General features: G+C 40.4%; 1 protein-coding gene across 4 annotated transcripts; it reads right to left on the reverse strand.

Annotated features, from left to right (window-relative positions):
* Window positions 1-271: 271 nt before the first annotated feature.
* ercc6 (excision repair cross-complementation group 6) lies at window positions 272-17,014 on the reverse strand. 4 transcript variants are annotated; one of them, XM_032541366.1, is made up of 22 exons: window positions 16,924-17,014; window positions 16,319-16,530; window positions 15,946-16,174; window positions 15,396-15,516; window positions 15,162-15,276; window positions 13,159-13,870; window positions 11,623-11,754; window positions 10,821-10,979; window positions 9,747-9,882; window positions 9,346-9,516; window positions 8,687-8,863; window positions 6,881-6,997; window positions 6,337-6,432; window positions 5,355-5,573; window positions 4,850-4,960; window positions 4,232-4,351; window positions 3,907-4,001; window positions 3,256-3,401; window positions 1,948-2,529; window positions 1,677-1,845; window positions 1,503-1,581; window positions 272-1,418 (listed from the first exon to the last, which is right to left on the reverse strand). In XM_032541366.1, exons 2-22 carry the CDS (start codon window positions 16,518-16,520, stop codon window positions 969-971), a joined length of 4,338 nt encoding a protein of 1,445 aa, XP_032397257.1. In that variant the 5' UTR covers window positions 16,521-16,530; window positions 16,924-17,014; the 3' UTR covers window positions 272-968. The 4 variants fall into 4 exon arrangements, with proteins under 4 accessions (XP_032397257.1, XP_032397255.1, XP_032397256.1 ...); XM_032541364.1 differs by having other exon boundaries at window positions 1,503-1,590; XM_032541365.1 differs by having other exon boundaries at window positions 13,159-13,873.
* Window positions 17,015-18,221: the final 1,207 nt, after the last annotated feature.

Consider the following 18,221-nt stretch of genomic DNA (forward strand, 5'->3'; position numbering starts at 1 on the left):
CTTGGTCAGCACCACACCTCCACACGCAAGTAAAACTCCGTGATGGTCTTTCTGGGACAGGGATCTTAAATCAGATTACATTTTTGATTAATCAAATTAAATAGAAACTTTCATATCTACCACCATTAGCTAAATGTGATCATTTACCACAAACGTGTCAAATTTCTTTACATACAATAATATAAGATCATACAATAACTGGCATTGTTTCGAAGTAATAGTCTAGACTAATTGGTCTTCCTTTACTCTAATACTGCTCAAACAATTGAACTGGAAAAAACAGCATTTACAGCGGTTTATTACATACGATAAATGCAAGCCAGTGCATTACTAGCCTTTTCATTTTTTATAAAACATGACAGCTAAAATACTCTGCTTTTTGCCCATGTTTCCACAAATAGTTGGAGGTAGGTCATTTAATTACCGAAGTTTCCCCCCCACCCACACAATATATTTGCAAGGTTTAAGAAGACAGAAATTAGAAAAATTACAATTATATTTTAAAGAGGAATGTTACAAAATATGAGACAAGTGAGGCAGTTAAATCTACAAGGAATTTGAAAGCAAACACATATCTCCAAGTAAATTATTACTCAATGTATTACAGTTTTAACTTTCAGGCAAATATAAAACAAGTAAATTCAAGTATAACCAGGAACAACAAAGAACTGAAGCAATTGCAGTAACATGTGAACAAGAACAAATCTCAAACCATCTCACATTGCAACAGATTTTCCCTTAAAGACGTAGTTAACAGATAATGAACTGATAATAATATGACTAAAGGTCTTTCCTACAATATGGTCCTTCCATGACAAACCCATTTCAATCTATTGTGATTTTGTTGTTGTTAGACATCTCAATTTGACAGAACATAACAAAAAATATATTCTAGGCTTGAACTCTACAGACGTATAGTTGACAAGTACTCAAATATGCATCACAGTTCAGTCGCTTCTGTGCTTCACTCAGCGGAAACGCTCCTTCAGTCTCCATATGCCCTCCTGACCAGAAGTCCTCTGGAAGTCACAGATGCTCCTGAGCAGCTCTCTGAAGACAGGCGCCTGTTTCTCGGTCAATCTTGGTTTGAAGTACTCCAGCACTTCCTGGGTGGACGCCTGTCCATCCACATTCGCCTGGAAGGCTATAAAGTTGCGCACATCCACCAACAGCTCGTCATGCTCAGTGGGCGGAGGTGGGGGGGAGCTTGTTCCTGGAACTCCGGAGCCACCCTCCTCTTCTTCTGCTTCTTCTCTTTGGCTGGAGGGCATGCTGAGGTAATTCCGGGCTTTCATCTTGGCCAGCAGGGAGGAGGAGGAGAGTGGGGCGGAGAATGAGTCACTTTCTGCGCCCTCCCCACTGAAATGAGCTCCCGAACCAGGCTTCTTTGACACAGACCTCTTCACAATAGCAGCATCCTATAAGAGAAACGGATGAATTCACACAACATGGCCTCACAAATGAAAATTAACTATATTTTTTCATAATAACAGTGCTGTTACCTTGCATTTGCTTGGAGTGGGGACAGATTTAACAGAAGGTGGAACCAGGAGAGAATTATTCTTTTGTCCAAACCGTTTCCTGAGACAGCAAACAAGGGAAAAAACTGATATGTTTATTTGACATGAGATTAGTGGCGCCCTAAACAAACCGTGTGTCAGTGTGAGACTGTATACCTTGCAGGTGGAGGAGGGGGTCTGTTGAAGGACAGCCGGCACTGCTGGCGAGAAACCTTAAGCGCTTTCAGGGCATCTTTGGCCACCCTGTTAGCTTCTGCTTCCACGAGAACATAGTCAGGGTTGGAGGACTCCATGATGCTGTCATGCTGCATCACACTGTGGATACCTTGAGAAAAAAAGTGTCAACAAAGAAGCTTATTGTTTTGTAAGACTTAGTAAAGGAACCATGTCTGATAAGGCTGATGGGGGTTGTGCACAAAAAGCCTACCAGATTTCTTGAAGAGCTTTGCCAAGACGTAATCGTCTAATTTCTTCTCTGTCTCATTGTCTTCACTCTCCGCTTTGTTAAAAGTCTTTTTCTTCACTAAGTGAGAGATGCGGTGGCCTTCAAACCGAGAACCCTTGGAGTGTTTACGCCTCTTATGTTTGTCTGAGTCAGCTGAGTCGCAGTGCTTCCTCTTTTCCCTGTGTTTCTGTGGACTAGCCAGGACAGAGTCTATGTCTCTGTGTTGGTGAGAGCCGGATGACTTTGTGTTTCTAACTGCTGGCTTGGCTGCGTCCCAGTCTCTATTATTTTTTCTTGTATGTTGTGCATTTGCTGAAAGATTTGGCTCTACATCCTGACCATTTTGGTTGGTAATTTGACTTTCTGTTGGGCCATTTGGTTTACCCGGAGAGTTTTTACTGGACGGAGTGTTTCCATCTCTTAGTGCAGGAATGTGTCTGCTGCCTGCACCAGCTTCATTCTGGTTGGCTGAGGACTGGTTCTGTATATGACTGCCATGGTTTAACATGTGTGATGGCCTTGGCCTCTGAGGTTTCTTGGGTGCCTTGACATCAGAACCAGTACCTGTATGACAATCAAAACAAACCCAATCTGGTGAATTCTTCCAAACGTTTTTTTTTTTTTGGAATATCAGTTGATGTACACAATAAAGCACAACACATCCATCATTTTCCAATGTTATATATAAAAAAAACTAAAATAAAATTAACCAAAAGATGAATAAGTAAATTAAAAAACAGGAATAAAAAAATGAAAATGAAAAAGTGAATGAAAAGGTAAACTGCATTTGCACTAACAAAGGTAAATCATAAAGTAAATAAACTACTAAGAAAATAAAAAAGCAGATGACTAATAATAATAATAATAATAAAATAATATGAAAGTCACGTTGAATATATGTACTTCTAGAAAAGATTGACAACTTAAAAAAAATAGTTAAGTGGCTTCAACAAGATCTTGGGGGAGGTGACATGAAAATTAGATGTTTTAATTAAGTTAATTCTGGTCTGGGTGTGGATACTGATCCAAGTATTTAAATGTATCCAGTACAAGTCCTACAGTGAAAGTAAGATTCTCCATCACATAAACATCATGAATGACATCGAACAAATCCTCAGCCTTGTTGTCAACCACTTTCTTGTAAGGGCTTTTTTACTAGCTATCAACATAATATTAAACATAAAGTTATTTCTTCTAAACTAAAATAAATTCAGATGATCTAATAATAAGATAATAAATGTTTCTCTAGAAAGAGCATAATGAAAAAAAGCACATGGAAATTATGCAGACCTGCAAATATGGCACTGGTCTCTGTTCCCTGACCTCCATCGGGGTCAGACAGAGTAAAGAGCTCATAGATGTCGTTAGACTTGAAGAAGCGTCTTTGTTTGGGGTCTTTCAGAACGCGATTGGTCAGAAATTGTTTGAAGATTTGCCTGAAATTCAACAGACACAATACAGAATTAGATACTTGTGTGTAATTTGTTATTTTACCTCAGCACGCAACCCTGATCATCTGTCACCACAGAGTAGTTTGGCTGATGGATGCGAAAATTAGTTAACCGCACTACTGCAGGTATCAAAATAAAATCCCTGCAGATCTTTCAACTTGCTTTTGGAAAGCACTTTACAGACCCAAACCAAACGGACCAACAGTTACAAGTCCTAGATTGGCCATTTAGTAATGCAGGAAAGCTTTTCAATTACTGAGAACTGGGGAAGTGCAAGTAGTAATACAGCAATGATGTGAGCAATTAGTCATTTCATTACCAATATTCACAAACGTGTGAAGTCAACAGAAAGATAAATAAAATGCTAGAGTGCATTAGAAAAAGAACAAAGGCCAGTTCAGGACTTTTTAATCAAGTTCTGTAATTGAATATCACAATAGCAGAGCTTAGGACTAAACATGAACAAAAGAAAAATTGCACTCTGACTGACCTATGGTAGATTTTCTCCTCGATGGTCCCTGCGGTCAGCAGTCTGTAGACGGTCACCTGCTGCTTCTGACCAATCCTCCATGCTCGCTCCCGTGCCTATGAAAAACACAACACATTCAAATGAATTGCTAATGTAAATTATTTGAAACACAGTCAAGTTTGTTTCAGTCTTAAAATAAAAAAGGAAAAAACAGCAAGAAGCAGAAAAAGCATGCACTAGAAATGGAGGAAATACAAGTACATGAGTAAAATACTAAAAATTCATTAAAAATACTGCCCCTAGTTAAGGTTTTCTTTGAATTATTGAGTGTGTGCATCTGTTAAACCTGTGTGTCGGTACTGGGGTTCCAGTCTGGGTCATAGATGATGACTCGGTTGGCTCCAGTCAAATTGACTCCAAGACCTCCGACTTTAGTGGTCAACAAAAAGATAAAAATGGATTTGTCCTGCAAAAAAAAAATGTCAGCAATTAATGAACATCATGTCAAATTGTATACTCCTTTCGATCATCACTTTGGTATATAATCAAATAAATAAATTACATCAGTAATTAAATTACATGTTATAGACGACAATACCCTGTTCTCTAACATTAAACCCTATTTAAAGAGAATCAAATAGCTTAATCTAAACCTGGCTTTTTGTAACTTGATTCACCCTGCAGAGAAGAAAAAAGTCTGACTTTGCATCATATTAAATATGACTCAAACTCCAAAATACTGGTAGGTTTCGCCATGCATTTTAACAGAATCACAGGGTTTGATAATTACAAAAATCTTTCTACTGAAGACAAAGACAATAAGGTACGTCCAGTTTGAAGAACAGATTGTCATCAATAAGTGTTTCCACCTCAGGGTGTGCAGGGTTCCATTGAAGCATTTTGTCCCTCAGGACGGGATTTTCATGGGAAACACTTAGAGCCATTAGGGATAAATCATCCTTACCTCGTTGTAGCGAGCGATGAGGGGCTGTCGGGAAGCTATCGGGGTAGTGCCGTCCATTTTCATGTATGAATAGTTATTTTCTGTCACAAATACCTCCAAGATGTTCAACATCTGGAGAGGAAAAGACGATAAAGACAGCAGAGAGACAGGGAGAAAAGGAAGACAGGGAGAGAAACAGAGAGAAAAAGAGGGGCTAAGGTTTGGATAATCTCTAAAAGGATTAGAGCAGATTAATATTACATGGACAAAGATACCGACAGGGAGGGTCTCAGGTTTCCTCAGAGGTATAATCTCATTGGTATTGACTGCAACAGCTGGGATCTCTCTCTCTCTCTCTCTCTCTCTCTCTCTCGCTCTCTCTCTCTCGCTCTCTCTCTCTCGCTCTCTCTCTCTCAGAAGTCACAGGACAATATAAGACATAATTTAATTTGACACTGGGAAGAAATTACATGTCTTGCCTATGCAAGATAGGTGAATCACAAAGTCACGGCAACGTGTTCCTAACCTGTCGAGACTGGGTGAAGAGCAGGACTCTGTGGCCCTGCTTGAACCAGAGTCGCAGCAGTGACTCAACCACTATCAGCTTGCCTGAGCGTTTCCAAAAGCCAAAGTGTTCCTCCTTAGTTAGCTGGTCTTCAGGGATTCCCCTTAAGATCCGGGGGCCGCCCGAGAAAAGGTCCGGGTGGTTACAGATCTTACGTAATGCTATCAAACCTGAGAACACCTAAACAGCACCAAAAAAAAGAAAAGAAAGTGTGTTATTTTTATGAAAACAGAATTGGTGGCAGGTTACAAAACGGGCAGAAAAAAAGCTTGGAAGATTTAACAGCATTGCACCATAAAAGAAATTAAACATTTACACCATTTACGTCTACAGGAATTAGTTACATAATTTATTTACAAACAAAAAGTCAGTGTTTCTTGATGAAGGCTCAATGGTCACAGCATTAGTAATGGTGGTTAATGGACTGAGAGTGACCACTGAATATGTCTATAAGAGCGTGTGTGTGTGTATGTACACTTTGCAGTGGTCAGCCTTGGCTCTCCAACACGTCAATTTGGTCAGTGGTGATAAATGGTCGAGTCTTTCTCTCCAGGGTCTAGCTAATGTAAGAGGATCAACTACACAGCTTCCTTAAAAGAGAGCATCTTAAAGAATACAAAAGTCAAGCTATTAGGTGTTTAACAAAATATAGATTGCAAAAAAAAAAGAATTCCACAGATGGCACTTCAAGGTGTTGTTCATCAAGTGTACAAGACAGCATAAAAATATACACAAAAGGGCTGTGAGTGAGAGAAGTGAACTGATATTCATCGGAAGGTTAAATAATGAATAGGGCAAGTCTTGTTCCTGGACGCCTTCTCATTGACTGAGAGTTTTGCTCTTCTTGTCCTTATAATGCAACATGGGTCAACACAAAGAGCCCAAACAGAGGAAGCATAAACAAATAGAGTGAGATCGGTTTAAAAATGAAAGCAAGGGTTACCTGCATATCCCCGTTAAGTATCTGGTAGACTTCTTTGGAATCTAAGAAGCTCTGATACACCTGCCGCTGGTCCTCTGTTAATCTGCAAAACAGAACCTACACACACACCCACACACACACACACACACACACACACACGTAAAAGTGTGTAATAAGCACTGAGCATCCGCTTGAAAACCCCTTGATGAAGTGCATTGTGTGAGAAGATAAATTAGAGGGAAGCAACGTGTTTTTGGAGCCACTGCTGTCCCGAGGGACTGACTTAATGAGCTGAAGAGGACTGAGGAGTCAACCACCATCAGCTGCATTGGACAGACCAGGGACCAGCCACCTTAATGAATACCTGCTCCTTTTACTTTACTAGGACTTTATTAGCTGGCTTCACCTGACAAGGGCCATGCACATTCATCAAATACTCCTTAGACGTGGCACATACAGTCACATCCAATCAGATAAACACCTCCCCAGTTAAGAGAACCAGACGTGAAAGGCTGTTCAATACCTACACACAACAGGGTCAAATGTCTTAGAGTATGATGAATACCTGTTCATTTTTGTCAGGTAAGGAGAGGTTGGCCTTAACGTCTGCCTTCATTCTTCTGAGCAGGTAAGGATTTATGGTGTCCCTCAGCACACATGCACACTTAAATGCCGTCTGGACCTGAAAAACCACACAAACAAACAGCTTTAAAACAACAGTCTGTTCAGTGTGTCAAAACACACACACCTGTCAGTGTCCTGAGGCATGATTGTCGTTTAGCCCCTCCTCTGCCCTCTCTCATCACCTCCCTCATGTTGCTGTCCCTCTCAGCAGGCCAAGCCATTAAACATTGATCAGAGTGCCATTGGTCTTGAGGGACGGAGACCTCGTCTTTCATCAGTACTACTAGCCTGCTCCATTGGAAACAGAGGGGGAGCTTGAGAACCACTCTGTCCCACCCCACTAAAAGCTCTACTGCAAATGTCCTGCTTCCCCTCATCCAGAGTCAGTGCTAAAGGACAGTTAGCCTTTTAAACAATAACTCACTGGGGGATCACAGAGGGATCAAAGTCACCCTTGGCAAAGCTAGAGGGGACAATAATATGGTGGGATTTAGGGCTCAATAAAGGTCAGAGTGGAAAAGAAGAAGAGGAGGGCAGCAGATTATCCAGTGATAAGAAAGATACACAAGCTGCTGAGTGGATTCACATGGGACTGCAAACGCATGCTTGAGTAATGGATCCCGCATCCACATGTTCATCCAGCACCACCCCATCCACATGCAATTTTACATATATCTAGTTCATCAGTCAAGGACCCGCTTTGCTGTTCTGAGAATTTCGAGAAGAGGATAAGGCAGCAGTGCTTAGCCCTCTCTGACCATTTAATAACATTAATAATTAGTAAAGGTTTTTATTATCGACAGCGGAAGAAGCATCAATAGCAAGCTTAAATAATTAAATCCATACAGTCAGTCAGTGGGTTATTAACGATTGAGCACTAATGACAAAGGGCTACAATTTAGCTCACTGGCTCTCCACTTTAGCCTCTCCCTCTCACACACACAAGGGATGTACTGAAGTTCCTTTGCATGGACCTACATTTTCCTGCACTGCACTTAATAACTCTGTTGCTCCACTATCTCCCCTTCTGACTTGCTTTCATCTTGCTCTGCAGTACTGTGTCTGTACACGCATGTGTGTGACTATTGTTCAAGTGACACCTTGGCAAGTCATTGCTCCTTCCCTTGTTATGGTATTGTTATGGTTACAGATAACGTTTACCTCTTTGACACCATTGACCAGGGTTTGGCCAGGGTTGTCTGATCAGGGTCAACCTTCTCTTTTGGAAATTCAAACCAAGACAGTCAACATGGTATATCCCTGGTGACATGACAATTCAGAGATCACCTGGGTCACAACCCGGGATTAATGCATTACAATGACCTTAAGTGCTAAACATCTAATTCTTTAAAAAGACAGAGTCAAATCTCTGTTGTCATTGTGTGCAGCAACCTGTGATGACTGCCCTTTCTCATTTCCAACCAATCGCATAATTTGGGCCGCCCTGGCTGTCTACCCTGATCCAACACACCTGGCATCCTTTTTCTTCTATTCCCATAAGCTTTAGTCCTTAATGGAAATAAGAATTATGGCTTTTTATGTTATCCTATTCATATTTTGAAAGTAAAATACTTTGTTTTAGTTTTAAATAAATATGGTCAATATAAATCAAATTGTACAATCCAAAATGTAAAGACAAAGCAAAATGACAGTTATGCTCAGTCCTTACACCTGGTTTCTGATTTCTCTTATTATTAAAACAATTATTAAATAAATCCTAATTGTGGATTTGTGTGTATACCAGTACCTGTACAGGTGAGGCATTGCTGTATCCTCCCATTGTGATTGGCACAGAGAACTGCTCCATGAAGACAGGCAATGTCCCCAATTTGCCGGGGAATATGAAGTCAAACAGAGACCACAACTCCTTTAAATTGTTCTGCATGGGAGAACCTGACAGGATAAACCTGTGGGGAGTGCGAAACTAGAGAGGGAAGAGAGAAAGTATGTTATTCCATAACCCTTGTATTGTCTTCCCTCAACCATGAAAAAAAGGTTACCACTTTTTCTGCCATTATTGTCACTTTTTCAATTTTGTGGGTGCTTTTTTGATGTTTTTTCCCAAAGTTGTTTGATATTTCTAGTGTTGACATTTTCAGCTTATTTCAAAGGCACTTTTTTGTGACAAAAAAACTGAAAACGGGTCAAATTTGACCCGAGGACATCATGAGAGTTAAGATCAATGTGATGTCCTAACACTTTTGAAGTTGCTCTACAAGAATGAATGGAAGTAAATACATAGATTATTATAGGTAGGAACGTGGAAAGGGATGATCTAGATAACCAAAAGACTTTCTAACTTAGCATAGTTTAAATGTATTCACAAGTAAACATTGTTACTATTGTATGGTTTCAAATGTTGTGGTTATAATGTGTGTGTTCATGAATGTGTGTTTGAAACAATACCTGTTTGCAGGCAGTGGTAACTCCGGCATTTGGATTCCTGATCTTATGGCCCTCATCCAGGATAACGTAGTGCCAATCAAAGCGCTGCAAGGTGTCTTGCATATTCCTCACAGCTGAATATGAGGTTATCAGGATACCATGACATGATGCTATCTCTGGAATAAGCTTTTCCTATAACAGAGAAGAAAAAAAAAACACATCAGTGCAGTTTTTCATCAGTGCAATTACTAACCATCTCTGGTAGCTTGAGCGTCAAAGTAGGGCATCTACTTTAATGTGGTTTGAGGAAGGAGAGGTGAAGAGGGGAGAAGGTTAGGAGATAATGCTACATCAACAAACCTCTAGTGCCCCCCAGAGGCTAACTAAATTATTAAAATCAATTACACAGGAACACCGATTACCTTGTTGCTCGTGAACGAGCCAGTTTCATGTAGAACGGCCACTCTGAAAGGAGGCCACCAGGTGTGAAACTCCATTACCCACTGGTGCATGACTGTAGCTGGGCACACAATGACCGTCGGACCCAAACCAACATACCTACAAACAAACACACGGTACAGAGCTGTTTATTTGCAAACCTGCGATTAAGATAGGTAACAAGGGAACGTAAGGTTCATTTAACTTTGGATAACCTCAGCAAATTCCGTTAGCTACTTACAGTCATCATTTCCATAACAAATTATAGAAAGTAAAGGCTTTTTCCCAATAAGTGAAAATGAGCTTTGCTTGCATGCACAATGTGGGATGCATAAGGGAAATAGCAGAAGCTGAGTGTCCAGGTACAATAATGCAGCAGAATGATCTTACTACAAAGTCTAGCCCCACTGCTTCACACACTCTCTGTGAATAAATCTACAAAAGGTGCATGTACACATGCTCAGCTCCTCTGTAAAGATTTACAAGTGCTTTGTCAAACACAGACACATACGCATAAAGATACACTAATGGGCTGGTATGAACCTCTGCTTGGTGGAAGCTATTGATACTTGGCCATAATTGAGTTTGCAAGCAATCAATTTGTGGGCGTCTATAGTAGACAGAGTATTGACCATCAGAGAAGCTCCACCTTCCCAGATACACGGCTGTTGTTTGAGCAGTAAAACAAGATGATCGCCACCACAGCGTCATGTTTTCCATGGTTGATTTGTTGTCCCACACCTGCTCCACCCCCAGTTTATCGGTCCAAAATTCATTTTAAGTGTTCATGAACACGCTACTCAAACACACACACAACCAGAGTGTCAGTGTTTTCTCTGATGTCTGCAGTAAGAAAGTGAAAAGTCTGATAATTGAAACATGTTTAATAATTCAGATGAACACTCTCAAGCTGAAATCCCCCTAATCAAATATTCATACCATACAGACACAAAGTCTCTGGCCACAGTTTGTGTGTGTGTGTGTGTGTGTGTGTGTGTGTGTGTGTGTGTGTGTGTGTGTGTGTGTGTGTGTGTGTGTGTGTGTGTGTGTGTGTGTACCTGTAGTTTGATCCTCTGGTCCTCAGTTTGCTGTAGCTCAGTCCAGCCAGAAAGCAGATCACCTGGATGGTTTTACCCAATCCCATCTCGTCTCCCAGGATGCCTCCTGCCTGCTGACAGTGAAGTTCCCACATCCACCGCACACCGGTCTGCTGATACCTGATAATGTTACACACATATGCAAAACATTACCAAACCAGTGCATCACAGGTACTAACTGTGCAACACACATGACAAGTTGGCCAAGTAATCATACCAAATTTTACATTAAATCTAGTTCAATTACATGCTTGTCGTCAAATTACACAATCCCTACCGTCCAGAGAAAATATTTAGTCGTACTTGCAAGCAAAAACTACATTAATGACTTGTGATTAATATAGTACTATATTATTAAATCCATGCCAAATAGCAAGTTCAGAAAAGACACAATCACAACTAAGGGTTGGCTTGGCAAAGCAATAGTTATCGACTAAGCTAAACTCAAGTTGCAACAGTTAATAATTGTTAACAAACAAACAACAGATTGACAAAATGACTTACAAATGAATACTAGTGACCTTTTAGCAGTAAGTGAACCAAGATTATGGTGTCTTGATGAAATAATCTTTGGTTAATATTTACAATTTGAAAAGGTTTAAAAAGTCAAAAGCAGTAGGTTTGTTGTAGATATTGTTATACACCAATTGTTTTACAGCTATTATTCAAATGCTATCACTTCTTTAGTAGACATTTATAAACATTTGTGTACAACAGTGTGTGGATATTTGAGTTAACTCAACGTTTCACATTGAACACTTACTTGTAAAGTTTTTTCCACAAGAAGCCAGGTACTTTGAAGCCCTCGTCAAATTCCTCATCACTGTCATCTGTTAGCACTTCGCCCCTTTCTCTCTTTGCCTCCCTGTCTCGAAGACGTTGTCGCTTCCATTTCCTTGTAAGAGAATGAGTACAAATTAATGAAGCACATCTAGCAGTAAAATGCATTTCTCTGTTATTTACTGTGAAGATCTTTGAGGTGCTTCAACCAATATCAGTGAACACAGACAACTCGCTGAGCTAGAAGTCAAAGAACAACGACTTAAAACAGCTAGTTGGCTGGTCATTGGTAGCTTAACTGTTGCTTCATAATATTTTGGACTAAACTTTCAGTGATTGATATTGTGTTTATACATCCAAAATTAAAATAATTTGGTTATCCAAGCTTAAAAAAGATGTCTCTGTCTATAGGCATTAGCCCTGTGATAGACTAGTGACCTGTCCAGGTCACTATGCATAGTGGGATAGGTCCAGCTACACACAACCCTGAACAGGGTAAGCAGGTATAGAGAATGGATGAATTGATGTACCATTTGCACCTCTTGCCCTCACTGATTTATTTTAAGACTTGCCTACACAAGTGTATGGACAGCAAACGTTTTAAGTCGTGGGTATTTCCCTCGAGCGATGGAACATTACAGGAAAAAGGGAGATGTAAAGGAGAACAGTTTTGTGTTCAGGAGAGAGGGCAGTTAGAGGCACAGTCGTCGCGCAGCAAATGAAGATTGATACAGACAATTAGTAGTGCGAGTTCCCCAGAAAGGTGTGAGGTGGAGAGGATAAGAATCCATCTTCATTTGGGCCTGGTCCTGTCACCCGGCCACGAAACTGGTCCTTTAGCTGGGCCTGGGAGACCACACTCTCTAATTAAGTCAAGACTAAGCATTGGTTCAGTTAATTACACTTCTCTGCCCCCACTCCACCCAACTACAAATACCACCCGCTCTAATATCATTCCTCATATAAGCTAGCCTCACCATCCACGTCTATGCTGTTGAATTGACATTCAATCACTATAGTGTAAAAAAAAAAAGACACATGCCAACACAATTTATTTGGCAGCTATAAATATGAAATCGCATTAGGGCTGCTCTTCCATTAATTTGAGCATTAGAGTGAGTGAGTGTATAGAACCATGTGCAGTAGGATAATTAGGCCAGTGTGAGAGCATAGAGAGAAAAAGAGCAGGGAGTGAATTTGCTTAGTCAAGAAACAGCTGCCAATCTCATCTGGGATTAACTCTCCTTCTGCACTACGGAGCCAGCAGAAAGCAACTGCCTTTCTCCTTAACTAAAGGGAATAACAATAGAACATTTCCACCACTGCTATTGCAAATGTCATGCAATGTTAAAGGCTCATTTTGGTGTTTGTGGAGCAGGTCATTTACAGGCGTGGACGTATGATGAAAACTTTTCACACCTTTGCATCCAACCGTCTAACATCTACAGTTCAGAAACTGAACACATTACAAAGCTAGGGGCCACAATGATCAATCATTTAACCAAGTTTATGATCATACCTTAATCTCTGTTTGTAGCACTCCACATCTCCATCATCTTTCTTTTTTTTGTCTTTACCCTTCACATCCTCCTCTTCATCTGAACTCTCAGGGCAGTATTCTTCATCACTCTCCTCTTTTTTCTTTACTTTTTTCCTCCCTTTTCCTTCACTTTTTTTCTTGTACGGTTTCAACTCATACTCTTCTTTATCATGCTCCCCAAAGCCCTCCTCAATGGCTTCTCTTTCCTCTTGGTCAGGATCTATGCCTTCATCACTGGGCAAGTATTCTGACCCCTCACTGTCTGTTTCCACTCCCTCAGTGTGATGCTTCCTCTTTGGTTTAGGGAGCTGTGGCTCAGTCTTAGGTCGAGCCTTAGGATGGGCTTTCAAAGCCGTTATCTGGAGCTTTCGTATACGCTTCCTCATTTTTTTGTCCTTGGAAGAGGTAACAATTCTGTTGTTTCTTCCCTTGGCCTCACCAGGGCTGAGTCCGGACCTCCTCTTCTTTTTTAGAAGAGGGACTCTCTTCCTCTCAGTAGCCATCTTGGCCTGGTCCGCCAAGTATAAGTCAAAGGCCGAGTTCTCGACAAGCATCACTTTGCGAGGCTCCTTTTTTTCCTCCTTCTGAGGGATTCGTGTTCCAAAAGGAGTCATGTGACCCTTCCGGATAAGCTCCTCCCATTCGGTCTCTTGAGCAGGCATGAGCATGCTGCCCAGTGTGGACGGCCCAGCTTCTGGTACAACACACAAATCAGGCAGGGTTAGATACAGAAATGTTGAGTATTGGTTCTTAAAAGGTTGTCCTACGGAGTTTTTGTTTTTGTTTTTTTTGAGTAGCACTATGAAGTAATGTTTTGATTAGCAGGGCCCACATATGACGACAAATATGTGTGCAAGCAGTTTGTTCTCTATGAGAACAAACAGATTTGAGGTCTAACAATTGTTAGACCTCAGAATGCAGAAAAATACATTTTGTTGATAAACACTGAATGTATACATAACCTTTCTGGTTTACAAGAAAACTTCACAGTGCACCTTTAGGCTATGTGTGCAGCTAATTTACATGGATTTGTTCAATCTGACAACAAACAAAGAAATGAACTTGTGTTCAGACATTTTTCAAGGGAAGGTTAAATCAGCAGTGAATCACATTTGACACAGCTCTTTTAAGGTTACAACTTTTAAATACGTATGTCTATTAGCCATCTCTGTTATGTCTCTGTGATGTGATGATGGCTTTTTATTAGGTTTATGTTCAACTCTACCAAAACACAGCATAATGTATATCCCAAACAGAATTGGTTATGTATTGCTGTGTCCTTTTCTGAGAACATCGAAAAAGTGTTGACAGCTGTTTGGAAGAGTGTTGTGTTGTATAACATGGTTATGTTGGATATTCACTTCCACACACCCATCAATCAGGAGCAAGCTGATCTCGAAGGCTATTGCAAAACATACATGGCAACATGTAAACTGGAGACAAAACATTTCAACAGTAAATGTAACACAGGTGTCACAATGAAAACACCAGCGGAAAGTTCAATGGGAAAATGTTTTGGTCAAATTTGTGCCATTTTTGTTATTACAGTGTACATCTTTTAAAACCTTTCACATATATTATGGTGGGTGTGTCAGGGTGATGTGCTGAAGATGTAACATATATGAACATGAACATCTTTAGCCATCGCTGCACCTTACAGTGTATTTTTAACCACCCGTTATTTATTCAAGCTTTCACTTGCAATCTTCTCTGACAATTCCTTAAACAAAGGAATGCCACAGAATAGCCTTCTTGGCAACCATAACTGCAAATGCTATTAAGGCTTTGCATTGTTCTTGTTTTTGCTTTGTTTTGTTACACTTGGGGCAGAGCTAAACATGACCCTGGTTCGACATTATCTATAGCAAGCAGGGAGGACTTTTTTGCCTTATGTGACTCAGTACTGATTCCCCTCATTAATGAGTTTTCAATGTTTTTAGTTAATACATTAAAAAGAAACCTCAGGTTAAAAGACACCTCACCTTCCTCTTCATCATCCTCTGCCAAAAGCTCAGCTTCCACCCTTTTGGTGTCCTCTCCTCCCAAAACGGCCTGAAGTCGCTTCTGTTTGGCTTTGACTTTCTTCAGCTGTTTCTCCTGAATTAAAAGGTGTTTTAATCTTCATGACAGTTCCTTCCAATGTTATGTTGATGTAACATTTATTATGCAAATCATACAATTTTAATTTTAGGATTTCCCATATTTTTGTATTTTACCTTATTTTCTTTTTGTCGTTTGACAGATTCAATCTTCCTACTGATATCTTTGCTGGAGGCAGCATAAGGAGACAGTTGCTCGATAATCTTGTTGATTTGTTTCAGAGATACTGTGATGGACCTGAAACATACAATTTTATAAACAAAGAGGAAGATTTATTAGTCCCTTAAAAGGTTTATTGTTATTTTGAAATCAAAAGATCTCTTTTATTTTCGTCATCAGAGCCTGCTTACATCTGATCCAGGGTAAAAAATACTACTGTTAATAAGTCTTGGAGAAAACTGAAAGATAATTATGCTTGTACCAGTGCTACTAACCAGGACGATCTTTCATTTAAAAACAATAATCAAACAACAACAAAACAAAACATGATCTTAACATTTTACCAAGCAAAACGTTATATGATACTGGTATCAGTACAAATTATGAAGACTTAGATTGAAGGACTTTCACAGGAACACTTTAATACAATACAACTATTTTGCCTAGAGGAAATCTGAGGAAAACCATAGCAGAAGTCTATATTTTATTGCAGTTATTATCCTTTACCTGACATCATCAAGTACAGAGTGGTATTCCTTCTCAGCCTCAGCTTTAGCAGTAGCCTGACTGGCCTCCTGGATTGCCTCGTCCACTTGACGAAGGACACCTTGCTCAAGGACGTCCTGGTCATACACAGCAACACCAAGGCCCTGAAGTTCATCTGCCCCAGAACTGGCAGATGCTGCTTGAATACGCTGTCGGTCAATCTGCAGCAAGGCTCCAGACCTCTTACCACCTGTGCCACACCACAGATCGCAATACATGGACGCATGAAATAGCCATGGGTGACTCTTTGTGGTTAACATTAATCAGTTTGACAGATCAACACTTTTCATTATGCTCTTCCCTACTCTCTTGTGGTGAGAGTTGCATAGCTCACCATTGTTACCCTCCCCAGGTCCAATGTTGGCAGGATAGGCTGTAGCAACCTCGGAGCCCTGACTGTTTTCAGGTAAAGAGCAGATTGCTGAGCGCCCTGTCGCCCCATCCTCGTCTGTCCCTCCCAGGGTAAGGGCAGCACTGGCAGGGCTGGATAAAGAGGAGGGCACTTGGTCCTCTGAACCGTCTAACGTCACAGGCATAGTGATGCAGCTGCGAACGGAGTGAGTAAAGTGTGTCATTCACGTGTCAAACAGACGATATAATGTTAAGTCTCGTCTAAGCCCTGGTTTTACTCCAATAAATAACATACTACAAGAAGTTAGGTAGACCGTTATTACATTTACATAAAGTTGAGTTAGAAAGTCTTTCATAAATATCTATTGTTTATATGGCTCGGCTAGCATGCTAAGCCAACAGTGAGCCTAACAATAACATCCTTAACTTAGCTGTATGGCGAGCAGCAGCAAGTCGGTTTGAATTAAACTAGCTAACATACCGACAAATACAGAGTAATACAAGGGACAGTAAGCGTTAATACGTTGTCGATGTTGACTAGCGGGGTGCATTAAGAGCGTCGAAGCGACAATGACAGAAATTACTTACAAAACCCGCAGCTACACAACATTACTAGCTTAGTTTATGTCATGTATGTTATTGCCACTAGTCAAGCGTTTCCGGTGCCAGAGCAGGCATTGTGCTCGCTATTCAATGACTAACTTATTGGACAGCGCCCTCTGCTGATGCACAGCTGCACAAGGCTCTAGTCCTCTAGATGGCGCCACTAAACAACTCATTTTAGTTAGAGAATGGAGGAAGTCACCCTCATTCCAATGAAAATGTTCTGGACCACATTTTGCCATCTAACCCATCGTGTTTGTGTTTTGCATAATCATCTTGGTTAGATACAGCCTGATATAGCTTGCGTTGAAGAGGAAGCAAGACAGTTTGGGAGTTTTTGTGTCGCAATCAGGGTGCAGTCCAACCAGACCTTGCATAATGGAACGGACCTAAAGCCACTTGAAAGCTCCAAACTTCTATTCCTCTGCAAATCAATCCCTTTTTAATGGAGTTTCCTTCAAACATTTGAAAAACCATAGCCTACACTTCATGGATGTCAAAACATGAGCAGTGCCAAAAACTTGCATCTCAGAGGAAGTTGGTTTACAGTGTCTTGCAAAAATAAACAAAAGACTTAATTAAAACATCTTCTCTGCCTTGCATTGTGAGCAAAGGCCAGCAATCTTTCCAAACATTGTTATTTGTGTAAAAAGATATATCTATGTAGGGACAGATATTGCTGTCACTCTTTGCTCAGAAAGTGTGGAAAAATGGAGACACTGGTCTATTTTATGTGTTAAATGTGGGTCACCTTCAGAAAACCTCTCCAGAGACACTGGAGAGGACTTTAATTTACAGTAAGAAATACTGAACCAAAAGTTTATATACAGTATATGAAAACGTGCAAAGCTCTGATTAGGTAGCTCACAGACACAATGTTTTCTTTGTAGGTTTTTGTCTGGCGAGTTAATATAAAGGCCTACAGACAGGAGTCAGAATGAGTCAAATAAACTATCAAGGTGTTGATTAATCACCTATGGTGGGAAATAAACTGATACATTCACATGATGTTGTGACTGCAAGGTTGAACTGCAGAGAGGAATGTAAACCTCCTGTCTGTCTTCGCCCTCCATCTTTTGTTTATTCAAGCAATACTTGACAACTTTTATCACAGAGGAGAAGGAGAAAATATGTATGTGTCTGTGTTTTCTGCACATCATAATTTAAGGAAAGTTAGTTGAAAGACCACACTCAGCTCACAAGATTTAGTGGGTGGCAAAGCTGTCTATCTTAACTTTGTGTGTGTGTGTGTGTGTGTGTGTGTGTGTGTGTGTGTGTGTGTG

This window comes from Etheostoma spectabile, chromosome 17, assembly GCF_008692095.1.
Source record: "Etheostoma spectabile isolate EspeVRDwgs_2016 chromosome 17, UIUC_Espe_1.0, whole genome shotgun sequence".
Lineage (NCBI taxonomy): Eukaryota > Metazoa > Chordata > Actinopteri > Perciformes > Percidae > Etheostoma > Etheostoma spectabile.